Raw genomic sequence first — 15,098 nt, forward strand, 5'->3', positions numbered from 1 at the left:
TACCAGGAAGTGACTTAAGTAAAGGGGAAGACATGGCTTTTGAAAACCAGTCTGAATATTCTCCAAAGAATCATCAAACACCTGCTGCTTTTTGCCTGTGGATGCCATGCCAATATCTGATGGCTAGGACCTGGGAATAAGAGTGACGTAGAATTTTCAGGGAGGCAGTGCTCAGTAAGAAGTTAGAGACAGACCTTGACCTAATTCACTCCAAAACTGCTGGGTTATGCAAATGAAGCCATCAGGGGGAGGGGGAGAGAGAAATGCTCTGAGGACCCTGAAACAAATGGGCCACGTGTGACTTTCGGTTTCTCTGGAGGTTCATGTGCACTGGCTGAGGGTGTTGGGAGAGCATTTGAAAAGCAAAAGCCTTAATCCCAGGCTTTCCACCTCCCTCTCTGTGAGCAATTACCACATGCCCTCAGGGTTAACATCAGTTAGCTGAACTTCCAGGAGAAGCTATTCTCCCTGCCTTGCATTCCCAAAATGAAAATGAACTATAGTTAAACTCCTTCCTACATATTTATCTGTAATAGAAACAGAATAAAAAGAAACTGATTAGAAGTGGAGCAGAAAAGAGACATAAGTATGGAAAAATAGGTTCTCCAAAACTATTTGGAGTGGAAATCAGTTACAGTGTTTCTGGAAACTATTTTGTCAATATATTTCAAAATGCAAAAGGCACAAACTTTTTGACTCAATATATGGTGTTTATATAGAGATCCTAACAACATGGGAAAATATCCGGAATAATGTTAAACAAGAACTTTAGATATTTTGTGGACAACGTATGTTGGGTGAATGGATGGATGGATGGATACTTAGGTAATAAGTATCTAAGTATAAGAATAAGAAAAATAAGCAAACTATAAATATTAGGTGCAATATGATCTCAAATATAGTCAGAAAAACAGAGAAAAAGAATGGAAGGAAACATACCTAAAGATTAATGTGTCTGGATAATGAGCTTATAACTGTTGTTTCCTTTTTAATATCCCTGTACTTAAAATGTTTTCTATAATGAACATGTTTTACTGTGACATTGAGGGAAAAAATAATATGTTTAAACCAGGGAAAACAAAAGCTAAATTGAGAAAGAAGGCCAAAGGGTCACACAAATCCAGAGTGAAAGACGGACATCCTAGAAGTCACCCTCAGGGCAAAGAAGCAATGCTGAAAGTATTACCTGTTGCTCAGGGTAAACTTGCAGATTGGTTATCTGGCTCTCCTTTCATCACTTGGCCAGAATCTATTGTGTCTAGTGCAGGGCAGAAGAGTTGACAGAGACCCAGAAGTGTCCAAAACCATAGAAGAAAATTTTAAAATGTTAACAACATGAAATGCTGAAGAAGAACCAGAGTGCTGAGACCTCTTAGAAATGATTGCTGCTGCTGGTGCTGCTAAGTCGCTTCAGTCGTGTCCGACTCTGTGCGACCCCATAGACGGCAGCCCACCAGGCTCCCCCGTCCCTGGGATCCTCCAGGCAAGAGCACTGGAGTGGGGTGCCATTGCCTCCTCCGAGAAATGATTGCAGTAGATGAGAATTTCCCAGATTAGCCAGCAGCCAGGAAACTGATTTTGCTGGAAGTCTTCATCACAAATTTGGTCACCTGTAGCACTGACCCTGAAACATCATCAAATAATTAGCTTTCACTGGGACCTGAACAGACCTTTTTGAGGACTTAACAAGAGTAATTATGGCTCTTTGTTGCTATGGGTATAATATTTTAATGACAACTTCTCTTCTGGTTCCGAGATGGGGAAATTCTCAATCAAAATCTCAATCAAAACCTGAGAGATGCTTCTTGGACCTGAGAAGAGATTTGTAGTAGGCCTATCAGTATACTCTACTGTACTTAGAGACCACTGATAATTCTACCAGATTTCATAGAAAACACTCAGGAAGATTGAACTAAAAAAGGAACAAGGGATTACATAAAGTGCATAGTCCAACACGCAAGCTGGACTGGGTTTGCCACTTTGACTAAGTAACTGAGAATTCATTCTGAGAGTGGAAAACTATGACCACAGGTACAAGAATGTTCATGGTAGCATTCTTTATAATTGAAAACAAATAATCTAAGTATCCATCAATAGGAGAACAGATAAATGTGATGTATTCATCATATAGAATACTTGATACATATCAAAATGAATTAAAATATATGAACTAGAGCTACCAAAGTAAAAAAAAAATCATAAAGTGTTACATTGAGAAAAAAAGCAAGTTGCTAAACAGTATGTAACACATAAATTCAAATGTGAAATGTGTAAACCAATGCTAAATATCTCTTTTGGATACTTACTTAGTATTACCTATTACATGGTAATACCTACTATTACCTATTACATAGTAATAGTAATATTACCTACTATTACTTGCCTACTATTACCTATTACATAGTAATAATATAAAAACATGCCTAGGAATGCTAAATGCTAAATTCCAGATATTAATAGCCTGTAGGGAGGGAGGGGACTAAAATTGTGAAAGAGCACACAAGGGAGTTTTGACTGTACGGATAGTATTATAGTTCTTAAAAAAAAAGAAAAACAGAAACAAAGTGGCACAATGTTAGGATTCTATAGAGCTAATGGTGAACCCATGAGTGTAATGTTATTTTCTTTTCTTTCTGCCTATATTTCATAATATAAAAGAAAGTACATTCAAACAAAGTTTTATATGCACAGTAAGCAATAACAACCCTAGAACAAAGAGTTGGTGTTCCACATAAACGCTATGCTTCTATCCCTTTAACAATGAAAAATCCTGAAGGAAAAAATAGCTGGTGAATCTAAAAATCCACCAGTTAAACAAGATCTCCTTAGAGAGGATTTAAAGGAAAACATAAGAAAACCCTGGTGGAACTGAGAAGAGCCCTCATATGGGAAAAAGTACTGTTATCAGTTAAATGGGACAGACCATCCTTTCATATTTAGAGGAATATTGCAGAGGAAAGTGCCCCTGGATCCTGAATTCTTTCTTACTTATCCCCACACTTACCACCATTTCCTCCTTTGTTGAAAGTTCTTAGAAGATGGAGAGGGTTCTGTCCCCACTGCTCTTTGATGATAGCCATGGGCAGTGACAGAGTGTTGAGGTGAATGACATCACACTTCACTGAAGGCAAAAAACAAAATTCCCTCTGGGAGGCAATGAGGTACAACTAGAAACGACAAGGCTGTGGAGTCACAAATGGATAGATCTAGGCAAGTCACATAACCTCCATGAGTCTTGCTTTCCTGTTTGTCATAAGGGGTAAATGAAAAAATGTGTGTAAAATGTGTGATGATGGACTGCACTAAGAGAAGCAGGAGTTTCCTCCCATTCCCCTGGGGAGAAAAGGGAATGGCTAGAATCTTGCTGGGCAATTAAGTAATGCTTTAAAGGAGAAGTAAACACAAAATGCAGCTTATTGGATATTTCTGTTTTAGTAGTTATTTGAACTATGACTGACTGTTTCTAACTAGCATCTCCCAAGACCTTTCCTAATCATAGCCGGGCTGAGCCGTTTTCTGATTTTTGCTCTGATGTTGTCCCTAATGATGAGCAAAGATAGGAATCAAAGGTGGTTTACTTTCCCAATTCTGCAAGTGCTATTTTTATTAATTCCTTGGCATAGGGCAGTTTTTTTAAATGGCTGAACTCTTACTACTAAGCATTCTCTTTTGGAACTCTACTGCTCCATAGGGAACCTAAAGGCTGCACAATGTGGCCGTGTGAAAATCCTGCACCTGTAGATTAATAAAGAGAACATCATAACACTGTAACTTTATTTTTTAAATGAAAAACTGTGTGTGTCTATTCTTTTTTCTCCTCTTTCTTTCCCTATATGATGTGTGTGTGTGTGTGTGTATGTGTGTCTGTAACATTCATGTCACTTCCGTTTCCACCCCACCCCCACCACTTGAGTGAGGTGCAGGGTCAGCCCTCACTGTGCATCTTTGTGGTCAGTTGACTCTGTGGGCTGCTGAAATTGTTAGAAAAAAATTAGGACCTTCCATAATAAGTACCCAAAGAAGCTGCAACTATCCTCTAAAGCAAAGTGTCCATTACACACCAACCTTCAGGAAGATATAAAAGCAGATGCCTCTCCTTTCACCATTAATGGACCAATGGTGACTAAGGAAGAGCTACCACATTGTCAGACCATGTGTGTCTTGAATGGATCACAAGGAATAGGGGGAAGCAATCGAAGAGGGAGCAATCAGGCCATGGAAGTCCCAGCAGTCCTCCAGTTCGGTGACCTACAGGTAGAGGCCATTTCACCCCATGCTCAGAGAGGCGATGGCTAGTGAGAGGCGTACTTACTTCCTCATACTTAGACCAGCTCTAAACCCTACCCCAAGACAGACACTTGAAAGAGAGGAAGGCTTCCTCTTGTACAAACTGGATTTGTTCTGAAAAACAAAAAGAAGAGGCAGCTTCCAGAAGGGCCTGTCTTATGGGAAATAAGAGGAGAGGCCAAGGCTGAAACAGATGCTGGGTCGAGCGGGGAGTGTATTCACCAAGAGCTTGCAACAAACCTAAAGGTAAAATGATGGGTGTGCTTTACTCAGCTAAAAGAGGCACAACTGGACGTGGTTTGTTCAGATGCTTCTGGACCAATTTACTGGTCATGTTTTTTTTTTTACTGGTCATGACTTCTTTAGGGTATTACTTTCTTTTTTCTAAGTTGAATCTTTGGTTGTGAATAGGTACTTAACTGGAATTCACCATGGGAACAAACATGATATTAGTACAGGATCTCGATGAGTTGGCAGTACCTGAGAGCCAACCATTATTAGTCGGTTATCACTACTTCTGATTAAATGAAAAATCTTAATGTTACAAAAACTCTTTTTGGGGATTGAGCTGAATCTGAATGCTATAACTCTTGTCAGTTTATCACTCCTGTGAGAGAAGATTTAAACCCGGGAGTCAGGGAACAGAGCTGTGTGGCAAGGTATAGGGAAAAGTGTACTTCTTGGCCCAATTTTCTCAAAAGATCATTTATAAAAAGTTGAACAAATCTATCACCAGAGAACAGTGGCATCCAGACGATGAACAAGTAGCAAAGTGATCATTCTGAACATCCCTGGTGTTCCTGTAACCTATTTTTGTCTCCTCAGTACAATAATAGAACTGTTTACACCACAAGAAAGAGCAAAATAATAGTGTGGATAGCCTCAGACTTCGATACAAACCATTCCCTTGCTTTCCTGGTGTGAGAAGTAACTTATGTTTGTCAAGTAGGAAAAAACTACTGACTTTATTCTGCCACCAAAAGCATAAGGAATTTAGTTAAAACAAAACAAAACCTATCCCCTTCAGGAAAAGAACTTACCTCCAACAAAACTGGATGGGGAAGAGGCTGATCATTTGGTGATTTTTTTTTTTTCAGAATTTTTTAGTGCTCTGTTTTTGTGTCAGTATTTATGTCTTCACTTTATCTTTCTAATGAAAGCTGTGGGTTAATATTACAAGATGGTGCATTTAAGTGAATAACTGTGTGTTTTGTGTGAATTAAAAAAAAAACCAAGGGTGACTTTGTGTAACTTTCTTTGCCTTTGTATATTTCAGTTACCCAAACTGAATCTTTCTGAATTATCATTAAGTTTGTAGAGACTAAACAAGTTACTTTTCATAAATGATCAAAGACGGCATCTCTAAGAGTTGATGATCCTATCTGAAAGAATGCATCTAAGCAAAAAGGAAGGGAAAAGCAAAAACCAGCAAAACAACTGCCTCTCAAAAATTGTTTTTCAATTTTAGAACAAAGCTCAGCCAGAACTACAAAGGATGGGCAAAATCGGTTGGGTGGCAGTTAGTATATGTCCACAACTGCAGGTGCAGCCTCCATATCCTTATTAGACCCCTTGGTTACAGACCCCAGTGGGACAAGGTATGAAAAATTACACTCACTGTCTAGGAAACCGGGAACTGAAAGTCCAATATCTGCCTCAGTGGAGTTCTGGCACCTGCATTATACCTTCTGGGGATATTAGGGCCAACAGCTGCACCGAGACTTTTTATTGTTCACAGATTCTGCACATTTAGTAAAAGGGTGGTTAGAGTAGAGTTGCTTCTAGACGTTACCAAGCACATGGTACATGTCCTTGATATCCAGAACACTCCATTGACTTATGCAAGAACCCAGTTTATACGAACTCATGATGTAGAACCAATCATCCCAATTGAGTGTGCATCCATTATACCTGAAAATTGGCAGCAATGAGGGTTATGGAAGGAGGACATCAAGGTAAGAAGATGGTTCTTTGTTAGCTTTGAACATTTCTGTTCTATTTGAAAGTAGGTGGCTAGGCTGAGGGGGAACCAGGAGGGATGAGAAGGATCAATGTGCTGGGTCCTCAAAAACTTTCATTATCAATAGCACCCAGTGAGCTCCAGAAAGAAGCGATGGCTGCAGTGATATTGGAGAGCATCTTCCTGAAGCGATCCCAGCAGAAAAAGAAAACATCACCTTTAAATTTCAAGAAGCGCCTCTTTCTCTTAACCATGCAAAAACTTTCCTACTATGAATATGACTTTGAACGTGGGGTAAGTTTCTCTGCTGTGAAACCTGAGTTTTAAGGACTTGGCCTTAAATCTGCCTTGGTGAGAAGGTAGATCCTTTTCGGTTGGAGTTGGGGGGTGGAGCAGGATGGAAGGGACCTAAGTACACTTCAAACTCAGCAAAGTATTTCCTAACCTAGAACTGGGAAGTCATACTGGAACAAAAATTCAAAGGTGCTAAGAAGCTATCAGGGAAATCTCACCATGGATTTTCGAAGTTGGTGAGCATTCATTAAATGATTGTTGAGAATGAAATCCAAGAGTTGGAAATTGTTTCCTTATTTTTTTATGTTAAAGGCACACATAGTCAACCACTCTTCTATAGCATTTGCCCTCCATCTGGTAGTTAAAAAAGATCAGGTTAATAGATCTGGAAGTTGTTTGGGTTTGGTTTGTTTGCTCATTTATTCAAAATGACAGGTCCTGGTATAGAGTGTGGGTGTCACCTCACTATGTTGAATGATGAAATAGCAAAATCTAATCATCTGGTTGCTTAATCACTCTTAACCTTTCTCCATTTCTTCCTCATTCTCTTTCTCAGAGAAGAGGCAGTAAGAAGGGTTCAATAGATGTTGAGAAGATCACCTGCGTTGAAACAGTGGTTCCTGAGAAAAATCCTCCCCCTGAAAGACAGATTCCGGTGAGAAGAGACCATTGTTAGAACCAGGAGCAGGGGGTGGGGTGGAGTTCAGAAACTTGGAACACGTCAATAAACAGTAAATAAACTGGTGATATTGTGCAGTGTGGGACACATAAAGGTCCCTTATACCAATATGCTCTTTACTCCACCACATATTCGTTATGCTGAGTCTCAACGTCTTTTTCCCCAGATGCAGAACAACTCACTTAACTGGAAAACTTGTAACATCAATTTTAAGATGATATCAGATCAAGTGTTCAAGCTGATCAGAGATGATTGGTTTTACTCCCTCAATCACCGGGATCAGATTTACAGGCTTGAGTTAGTCTGCAAGCCAGAACCCTAGGGCTCTGAGTCTTGAGATTCTCACTGCTTCTTCTCTCATTTCCCTGAAGACATAACATCTACTGATTTCCTGATTTTTTTAAATATCATTTTTTTCTGATGACAAGAGTAAATGCATATTTATTACAGAAACTCTGCAAAATACAAAGAAAGCACATAAAGAAGATAAAATTATGCATAATCTCATTTAGCTAAAACAACTATTAACATGCTCATGTATGGACTTACTGATGTTTTTCTCCATTAACAACACATACACTCACACTATTATACATGTTATATATTTAAAACACAGAATCATACTAAACATCTTGCTTTGCCACTTACATTTTCAATTTAACAATATATGAAAACTTTTCCCCAGGACAATAGGTAATCTTTAATAACATGATTTTAATGACTATATAGTGTTCCCTATCGTGGATATATTCTAATTTGTTCAACCAGTCTCCTATTACTAGACATTTAAATTGTTTCCAATTATTTTATATCAGAAATCATGTTGAGGGGAACATTCTTGCATACATCTTTATGCATCTTTGTTATTCTTTCCTTTATAACAACTTCCTAGGAGTAATATTTTGTTCTTTAGGAAATCTGTACAGTTTGGTTATTTTTATAGTTTTATTCTATTTCATTTTGTAGAAGTAGAATCTGAATATTATATACTCCCACAAGCTGTATATGAGAGTATCTATTCCTCTACATTCTTTTCAACACCAGATAATTTAAATATTTGCTAATTTGAAGGCCAAAAATGATATTTAATTGCTGACTTATTTTGTCATTTTTTTGATACTCAATTATACATCTACAGCTCATTTATACTTTTTTCCATTTGTGAATTGCCTGTTAATTTTTTGGCCCTTTTTTCTATTGAAATATTTACCTTATTCCTAGTACTTTTTAAGAGATCTAGATATATTAACATGATAATATATGTTGAAAATATTTTTCCAGTTTTTCATTTATCTTTGAATTTTGTTTATTTTTTTAAACCATACTGTGTTTTAAAGTCTATGTCATCAAATTAGCTCATCTTCCTCTCAATTGTTCTTAACTTTTAGCATTATATTAGAAAGGCCTTGCCTCTCACAAAATTATATATAAATATTCACTTTTTTCTGTTATTCATAGTTTCATTTCTTCATAAGCTCTTGAATCCATCTGGAATTTACTTCAGTGTATGGTGTGAAATAGCTACCTTAACTACTCTCCTACCTCTGCCAATATTAGTGGTTAAATGTTTGTCCCAGCATCATTTATTGAGTAACCTCCATTTCCTCAATAATTTGAGAGTTTTTTGAATGAGGGTGTGCTGGATCCTATGGCTATGTGTCCCCACTGGAATATAGGAAGCCATCACTAAGGATTAGCATTGTCCGTGCAGGATAGTCTTGTGGAACCACTGCAAAAGACTCCCAGTACCTTAGGAAATCCAGAAAAGAGTAATGCATCAACCAATAACTATGATTTTTTCTGTCATTGCAGAGAAGGGGAGAAGAGTGCAGTGAAATTGAGCAGATCTCAATTATTGAAAGGTTCCCTTACCCCTTCCAGGTGAGGTATTTTCTCTTATTAGCTCACAAGGGGACCTGTAATGTAATCATCAGGGATGACATGGGCTGAGGGTGTTTGCTTTTCTATTTTCCAGTCAAACATAGCTTTTTTTACTCTTTACACCTCAAAGAGAATCCATAATGGCACTAATTCTACTATGGTGTGTCTTGTATATGATAACTGCATTGAGAAAGATGCTGTTTGTTGAGTGAGCATTTCACTTCCTTCTGGTTCTGCCTATCTGTCTAATGGTGGTCATGTGGGTTGAAAAGACAGAAAAGGGGAGGGAAGGAGTAGTATTAGGAAGTTCAGTGTGGGGAAGACTTATTAGATTTACGTATAAACTTAAATTCTATTCAAGTCTGGGATAACTGAAGAGCCACATAGACATCTGTTTGATAGATGCAATGTAAGCCATCAAAGAGAGCAAGAGCTTCAGATTCAACTAATCTCTGATTTGGTTTGCTTATGTCCTTAGAACTCTGTAGGCTACATACCGTGAATAAAGCAGTCTGTGCAACAGTGAAAGCCAGAAAAGGAAGTGGAAAGTCTCAGGGGAGGGGGCTTTCTGTCATGGATTTATGAGCACAGCAAGACTAACAAGCAAAAAGAAAAAATGTAAAAGGATCTTGTTCATGTCCCTGACTATAACAAAGTTTACAAAACCTGTAAAGGGAGGGTTGTTTTAGACAGTTTTTACTACCATTGTTTTTCACTAAGTTGATGTTGTAACTGGCCTGGTGGATAATGGTAAATAGCAGATAATTCAAAATTAATTTACATTTGACTTTAGAATCTACTGTGATGATGTCTACTAAATCTGTGAGTATTGAAACCATGTTTTACATGTTTTGTACATCTCCATAACACCTAGCACAACGTCTTGTACATGTGTAGTGTTCAAAAACTACTGACTGATTTGATGATGCTGCTTAATATATACTTCACTCTTTTTGAAATAGGTCTGTAGTTCCAAACTTAGTTTATTTTGGCTAATATTGGCTAGGGGATGCCACTAGGCATTGGGGGGAAAATTAGACATGAGTTAAAATTTTGCTCATATTGATGAAGTTTATAATTCATATGTACTAATCAAGACTTGTTACATAAATCATTACTTCAATTATCTTCTATACAAAGCTTAATAAGATCATAAAATATCCTTCATTGGAGAAACACAAAGATTATGAACTAATATTACACACAAATTGAAACACAATTCAGGAGGACCTAGAATTCACAAAGCTAAGAGTTTCTTAGTCCTACATCCTTGGATATGAATTGTTCAGGGATTCTTCTCATGACACCAGCCCCACTGCTCACTGAAGATCCTGCCTTTTTGTATTCCACTGTCATTATACAAAGTTGTAGCTTAAGATTAGTTCCTTCAAGGGCTTTATTTTTTTTCCGACTCCTAACTGCTGAAGTCTATGTGTCCATTGCCCCAGGTTGTATATGATGAAGGGCCTCTCTATGTCTTCTCCCCAACCGAAGAACTGAGGAAGCGTTGGATTCACCAGCTCAAAAATGGTGAGAATTATTTGGAAAATAAACTAGTTTCCAAAGGAAGGAAGGGAGGGAGGAAGGAAAGAGGAAAATTGAGAGAGGGAGAAAAAGATAGAGAAAGAAAGAAGGAAAGAAAATGGGGACAGGGAGGGAAGTAGAGAGGGAGAAGGAGAGAAGAAAAAAGAATGGATGTAAGAAAGGAGGCAAAAAAAGAAAGGGGGAAAGGGAAGGAGGGAGAGAATGAGAAAGGAGAAGGGGGGGCAAGAAATATTTCATTTTCTTCAATATTAGTGATACAATTGACAATAATATTCCATCTTATTTGATGAAAGATCAGGTGTTAGACTAAGAGTTTCAACTCAGTTCTTCCACTGTCTCTTTAATGCAATTTTGTAATTATAAGCTCCTCCATTTCCCTACTTACAAAAAGGTCCCATTCTTTACACCAGTTTACAATGGTGGTGTGGTGTGGCACTCAATGGTTATTTCAATATTTTGAATCATAGATATGAAATATCTGGTTCCAAAAAAATTAATATATGAGAGTGCTTAGGGTCAGAGTAAAGACCCTGGTTCCAAGTCTTATTCTACCACTGCTAGGCTGGGTGACCTCTGGTAAGCAGGCCAACAAGCTTCTTTGAGGTTCAAGTTCTTTTTCTGAAAGAGGAATAATAATGATGTCCATGGTACCTACCTCTGGGAGGTAATGTATGTGAAAGCACACAGCAGCTGTAAAGCACTGTACAAGAAAGCACTGTACATCTTTTCATTGTTGGTAAATATTTTCTAAAGAGTTATTTTCTGTTCCTTGCTTTGTGAGGACCTCAATTAAACATAGTTCAGTTGTTCACATAGACCATAGAGTGTGCTCAAATAAACTCGACTGTAAATGCTTACAGCACAGGATGCATGCACACTTATTTGTGTGTATATATAGCCACATGTCAAGTGACTGAGAGATTAACTGGTTGAGTTGACATCAGGAAAGGCTGCCTAGAGAAACAGGAAGGATGGCAGACTGATAACAGCATGGTTGGGTTATTGCATGACAGCCCTTTGTCTTAATAAACATGTAGATTCTGATATTCAGTGGTTGACTACACCAGCTTTGTTCAGTCCCTTGAATGCAAGTCTGATTGGCCAGTACAAAAATCATCAGATCTTTCGAGCCAAAAGAGGAGAAAGAAACAGAAGGGTCATTTACTTAGTTCTTTTTGTGTGTCAGACACTAAGCTAGATATCTTGTAATCATTATCTCATTTAATTCTCACAGCAACCTTGGGCTAAAAACAACTAACACCTAATGAGCATTAACTCTGTACCAGGCTCTATGCCAAGCGCTTCAAACATACTAGCACATTTAATCCTGCCAATAAGTTTATTTAGTATGTATTATACTCCTAATTACAGATGAGAGAACTGAAGCTCTAAGAGGTTAAGTAAGTTGCTCAAGCGCACATAGCTAGTGAGTGGTGGAGCCTGGGTTCTTACTACGTCCCTAAGTCTGTTTGACTCTGAAGCCTAAACTCACTGCAGAGTTTTGTGCTGCCTGGTTCTCAAGCCCAGAAATTGCACCTGTAGTTGGCTGCAAGATATTTTAAGAGTAAGGCCATGTGGACATTACAAATAGGCGATATCTTGCACCATGTAGTTCAGTTCCTGGCATGTTTTGAAGAGGTCACCTTTAGCCTTGAGGGTTCAAAATGAGCAAACACTTCAGTAATGCTTATTATGATCCAAGATCTTAAGTCCTTTATGTACATTAGCTCATTTCTTCTTCCACTGCCTAATCAGCCACCCTTAGGCAGTTAATTTCACCATCCCCATTTTAGAGACCAAAAAAACAGAGGTACAGGAGGTTAAGTAACTGGCCCAAAGGCACTCAGTTAGTAAGTGGCATGGTCAGGCTTTGAGCTCAAGCTCCAAAGTCTGTGCTCTAAACCAAGATGCCACCTCCAAGGCAGAGAAATACATGCAGAGGCTGAGCTGGAGTTCCAGAGGGCATATATATTTGTACTTCTTTGGTTCTCTCCACAGTACCTTATACATTGCCTTGCACACAGAAGGCGACCAACAAATAGGTGTGTTAAATGATTTTTCTGCAGAACAACAACCACCAACTTGGGATCCACATTGATGGACAGCTAGGATTTAGTTTGGAAATAGAAGGTGGGACAAACTAGATGAGCGAGAAACAAAAGGGAAAAAATGTGGTGTGTATGAGTTAGTAATTCCTTTAACACTTCAAGCACCAATTTCAAAACCAGTTTTAGGTTAGCTCAAAAATACATAGAGTGCCCACTATATTCAATTTATGAGCAATGACTGAGGATAAGACTATTCAGCATGTAAATTTGTTTTATTGACTCTGATATTAACCTTACTATTTTGATTATGCCCTGCTATTAAAGTTTCATAGGTAAGTAAAATTCCAACAGTAAAAACAAAACCGAAACAAACAGAAACCACTACTACTTCAGTTAGTTCATTGGTTCAATTTTGCCTTCTCTTCCCTTGTGTTTTACCGAAAGCTTTTTTTTTTTTTTTTCATTTACTCCAGAATCTACTTGGGCTGACAAGCCCCAGAGTAGCTGCCTTGCAACAAACACCACAGTTGTTGGGAGATTTAGATGCAAATCCTAAAGATCTCAGAACAGCCCCAGATGCTGGCAATGCCAATAATGAGATACTCTGGAAGCTGTAAAATCCCACTCTAGTGATAAGTTATCCCAATCTGGGGTAAAATGCACCAGTTGCAAATCACTAATATGAGAAGGGGGCCTCATGGTATGCAGGCTACCTCTGTAGCTGTATTGGCTGTGAAGAGGCACGAGGGAGCCTTCTGAGGTGCTGGATCTGAGTGGTGGTTAAATGGTTTTACACAAATGTGGCTAGCTGGATATCTCAGATTGCATGTTTTATTATATATTAGCTATACCTCAATTTATATATTTATATGTAAGCTATACCTCAAGGGCTTCCCTGGTGGCTTGGATGGTTAAAAAAAAAAAGCTGCCTTCAGGGTGGGAGACCTGGGTTCTCCCTCTGGGTTGGGAAGATCCCCTGGAGAAGGAAATGGCAATCCACTCCAGTATCTTGCCTGGAAAATCCCATGGACAGAGGAGCCTGTCAGACTACATGGAGTTGCAAACAGTCAGACATGACTGAGCGACTAACACATTCACATTCATACCTCAATTTAAAAAGTAGGATGTCAGGTATCTCATATTGAACTGCATTTCTTTTCAGTGGTACTTTTCATGCAAACCTTGTATCCCTGAGGACTGAGCCCTGAGCTCTCTCCTTCCATTTCATTGAATATGGCAGTGGGTACATGTTACAGCACCACAGATACTTGTCTTCATTTGGTCAAGCTCAATAGAGCCTATCCTAACTGTAGCTTAAAAATAAGCGAAAGACCTGACCTCACCAAAACGAATGAGTGGCATTTGTGAAACTCCAATGATGCATATGAAGGGTAATCAATCAGTCATGCCCCAAACAGAATTTGAGCCATTATCCTGATAAAAATGGATATGAGAGATCAGTCCATGATATACTTGAAATGTGCATCAACCATTAGTGCTTCCTGGTCCCATGTACTGGTGAAGTAAGCAGTTTTCTCCTAGTTCTCCCACCTGGATGCTGTCATAATCAGCTTGGGATACCACAACAAAATATCATAGATCAAGTGATTTAAACAACAAACATTTTTCTCACAGTTTTGGAAGCTGGGGAGTCCAAGACCAAGGTGTTGGCCAGTTTGGTTGCTGGTGAGAACTTTCTACCTGGCTTGCCGACTGGTCACTTTTCTCACTGGTTCTCATATGGCAGAGAGAAACAATCTCTCTCTGGTCTCTTCTTATAAGGACACTAATCTCATCTTGAGGTTCCACTCTCATGACCTGAGTACGTCCCTAAGGCCACATCTCCTAATATCAGAAGGGAGGCATCATTATATGAATTTGGGGGGACAGAAACATTCAGTTTGTAACAGACACTGCTTTGCAATTCTAAATAGTTGGAAATACCAGCTCTGCATTAACCAACAAAAGAAGAGTGTCATCTTCAAGGGACCTCTTAATTATTTGGAAATGTAGGGTGGGTTCTTAATGACTGTGCTGGAGGTAGGGGGGTAGGAAGTCCTATAGCCTCTCATTAGCATATTAGGATAGCTGAATTTATCAGAGCAGCTAGTTGTTGATTAAAAATTTTTGAAATGTCTACTGGTGCTGAAGTGTGCACCCAAGGTTCTTCAAATCCCTCAGTGACAGTGGTGGCACAAGGGAGGGGTGGCGGGGGGGCAGAGGGTAGGAGCAATCAGTTCTAGCTAGGAAGAGTATCTGGAACATTGTTCAAAATTGCTAGAGTCAGTTCAGTCGCTCAGTCGTGTCCGATTCTTTGCGACCCCATGGACTGCAGCACGCCCGGCCTCCCTGTCCATCACCAACTCCCGGAGTTTACTCAAACTCATGCCCATTGAGTCAGTGA

At 38.9% G+C, this 15,098-nt stretch overlaps 1 protein-coding gene across 1 annotated transcript in view; it reads left to right on the forward strand.

Moving 5' to 3' along the window:
- The window catches only part of BTK (Bruton tyrosine kinase), a 31,968-nt gene that overhangs the window by 1,919 nt on the left and 14,951 nt on the right, over positions 1 to 15,098 (forward strand). The window contains exons 2-5 of the mRNA XM_020872940.2: positions 6,375 to 6,541; positions 7,098 to 7,196; positions 9,033 to 9,101; positions 10,550 to 10,631. Coding sequence (XP_020728599.1) covers positions 6,401 to 6,541; positions 7,098 to 7,196; positions 9,033 to 9,101; positions 10,550 to 10,631 — 391 coding nt within the window. The 5' untranslated portion in view covers positions 6,375 to 6,400. The remainder of the gene's footprint in view (positions 1 to 6,374; positions 6,542 to 7,097; positions 7,197 to 9,032; positions 9,102 to 10,549; positions 10,632 to 15,098) is intronic.

The sequence above is a fragment of the Odocoileus virginianus genome, chromosome X, assembly GCF_023699985.2.
Source record: "Odocoileus virginianus isolate 20LAN1187 ecotype Illinois chromosome X, Ovbor_1.2, whole genome shotgun sequence".
Taxonomy (NCBI): Eukaryota; Metazoa; Chordata; class Mammalia; order Artiodactyla; family Cervidae; genus Odocoileus; species Odocoileus virginianus.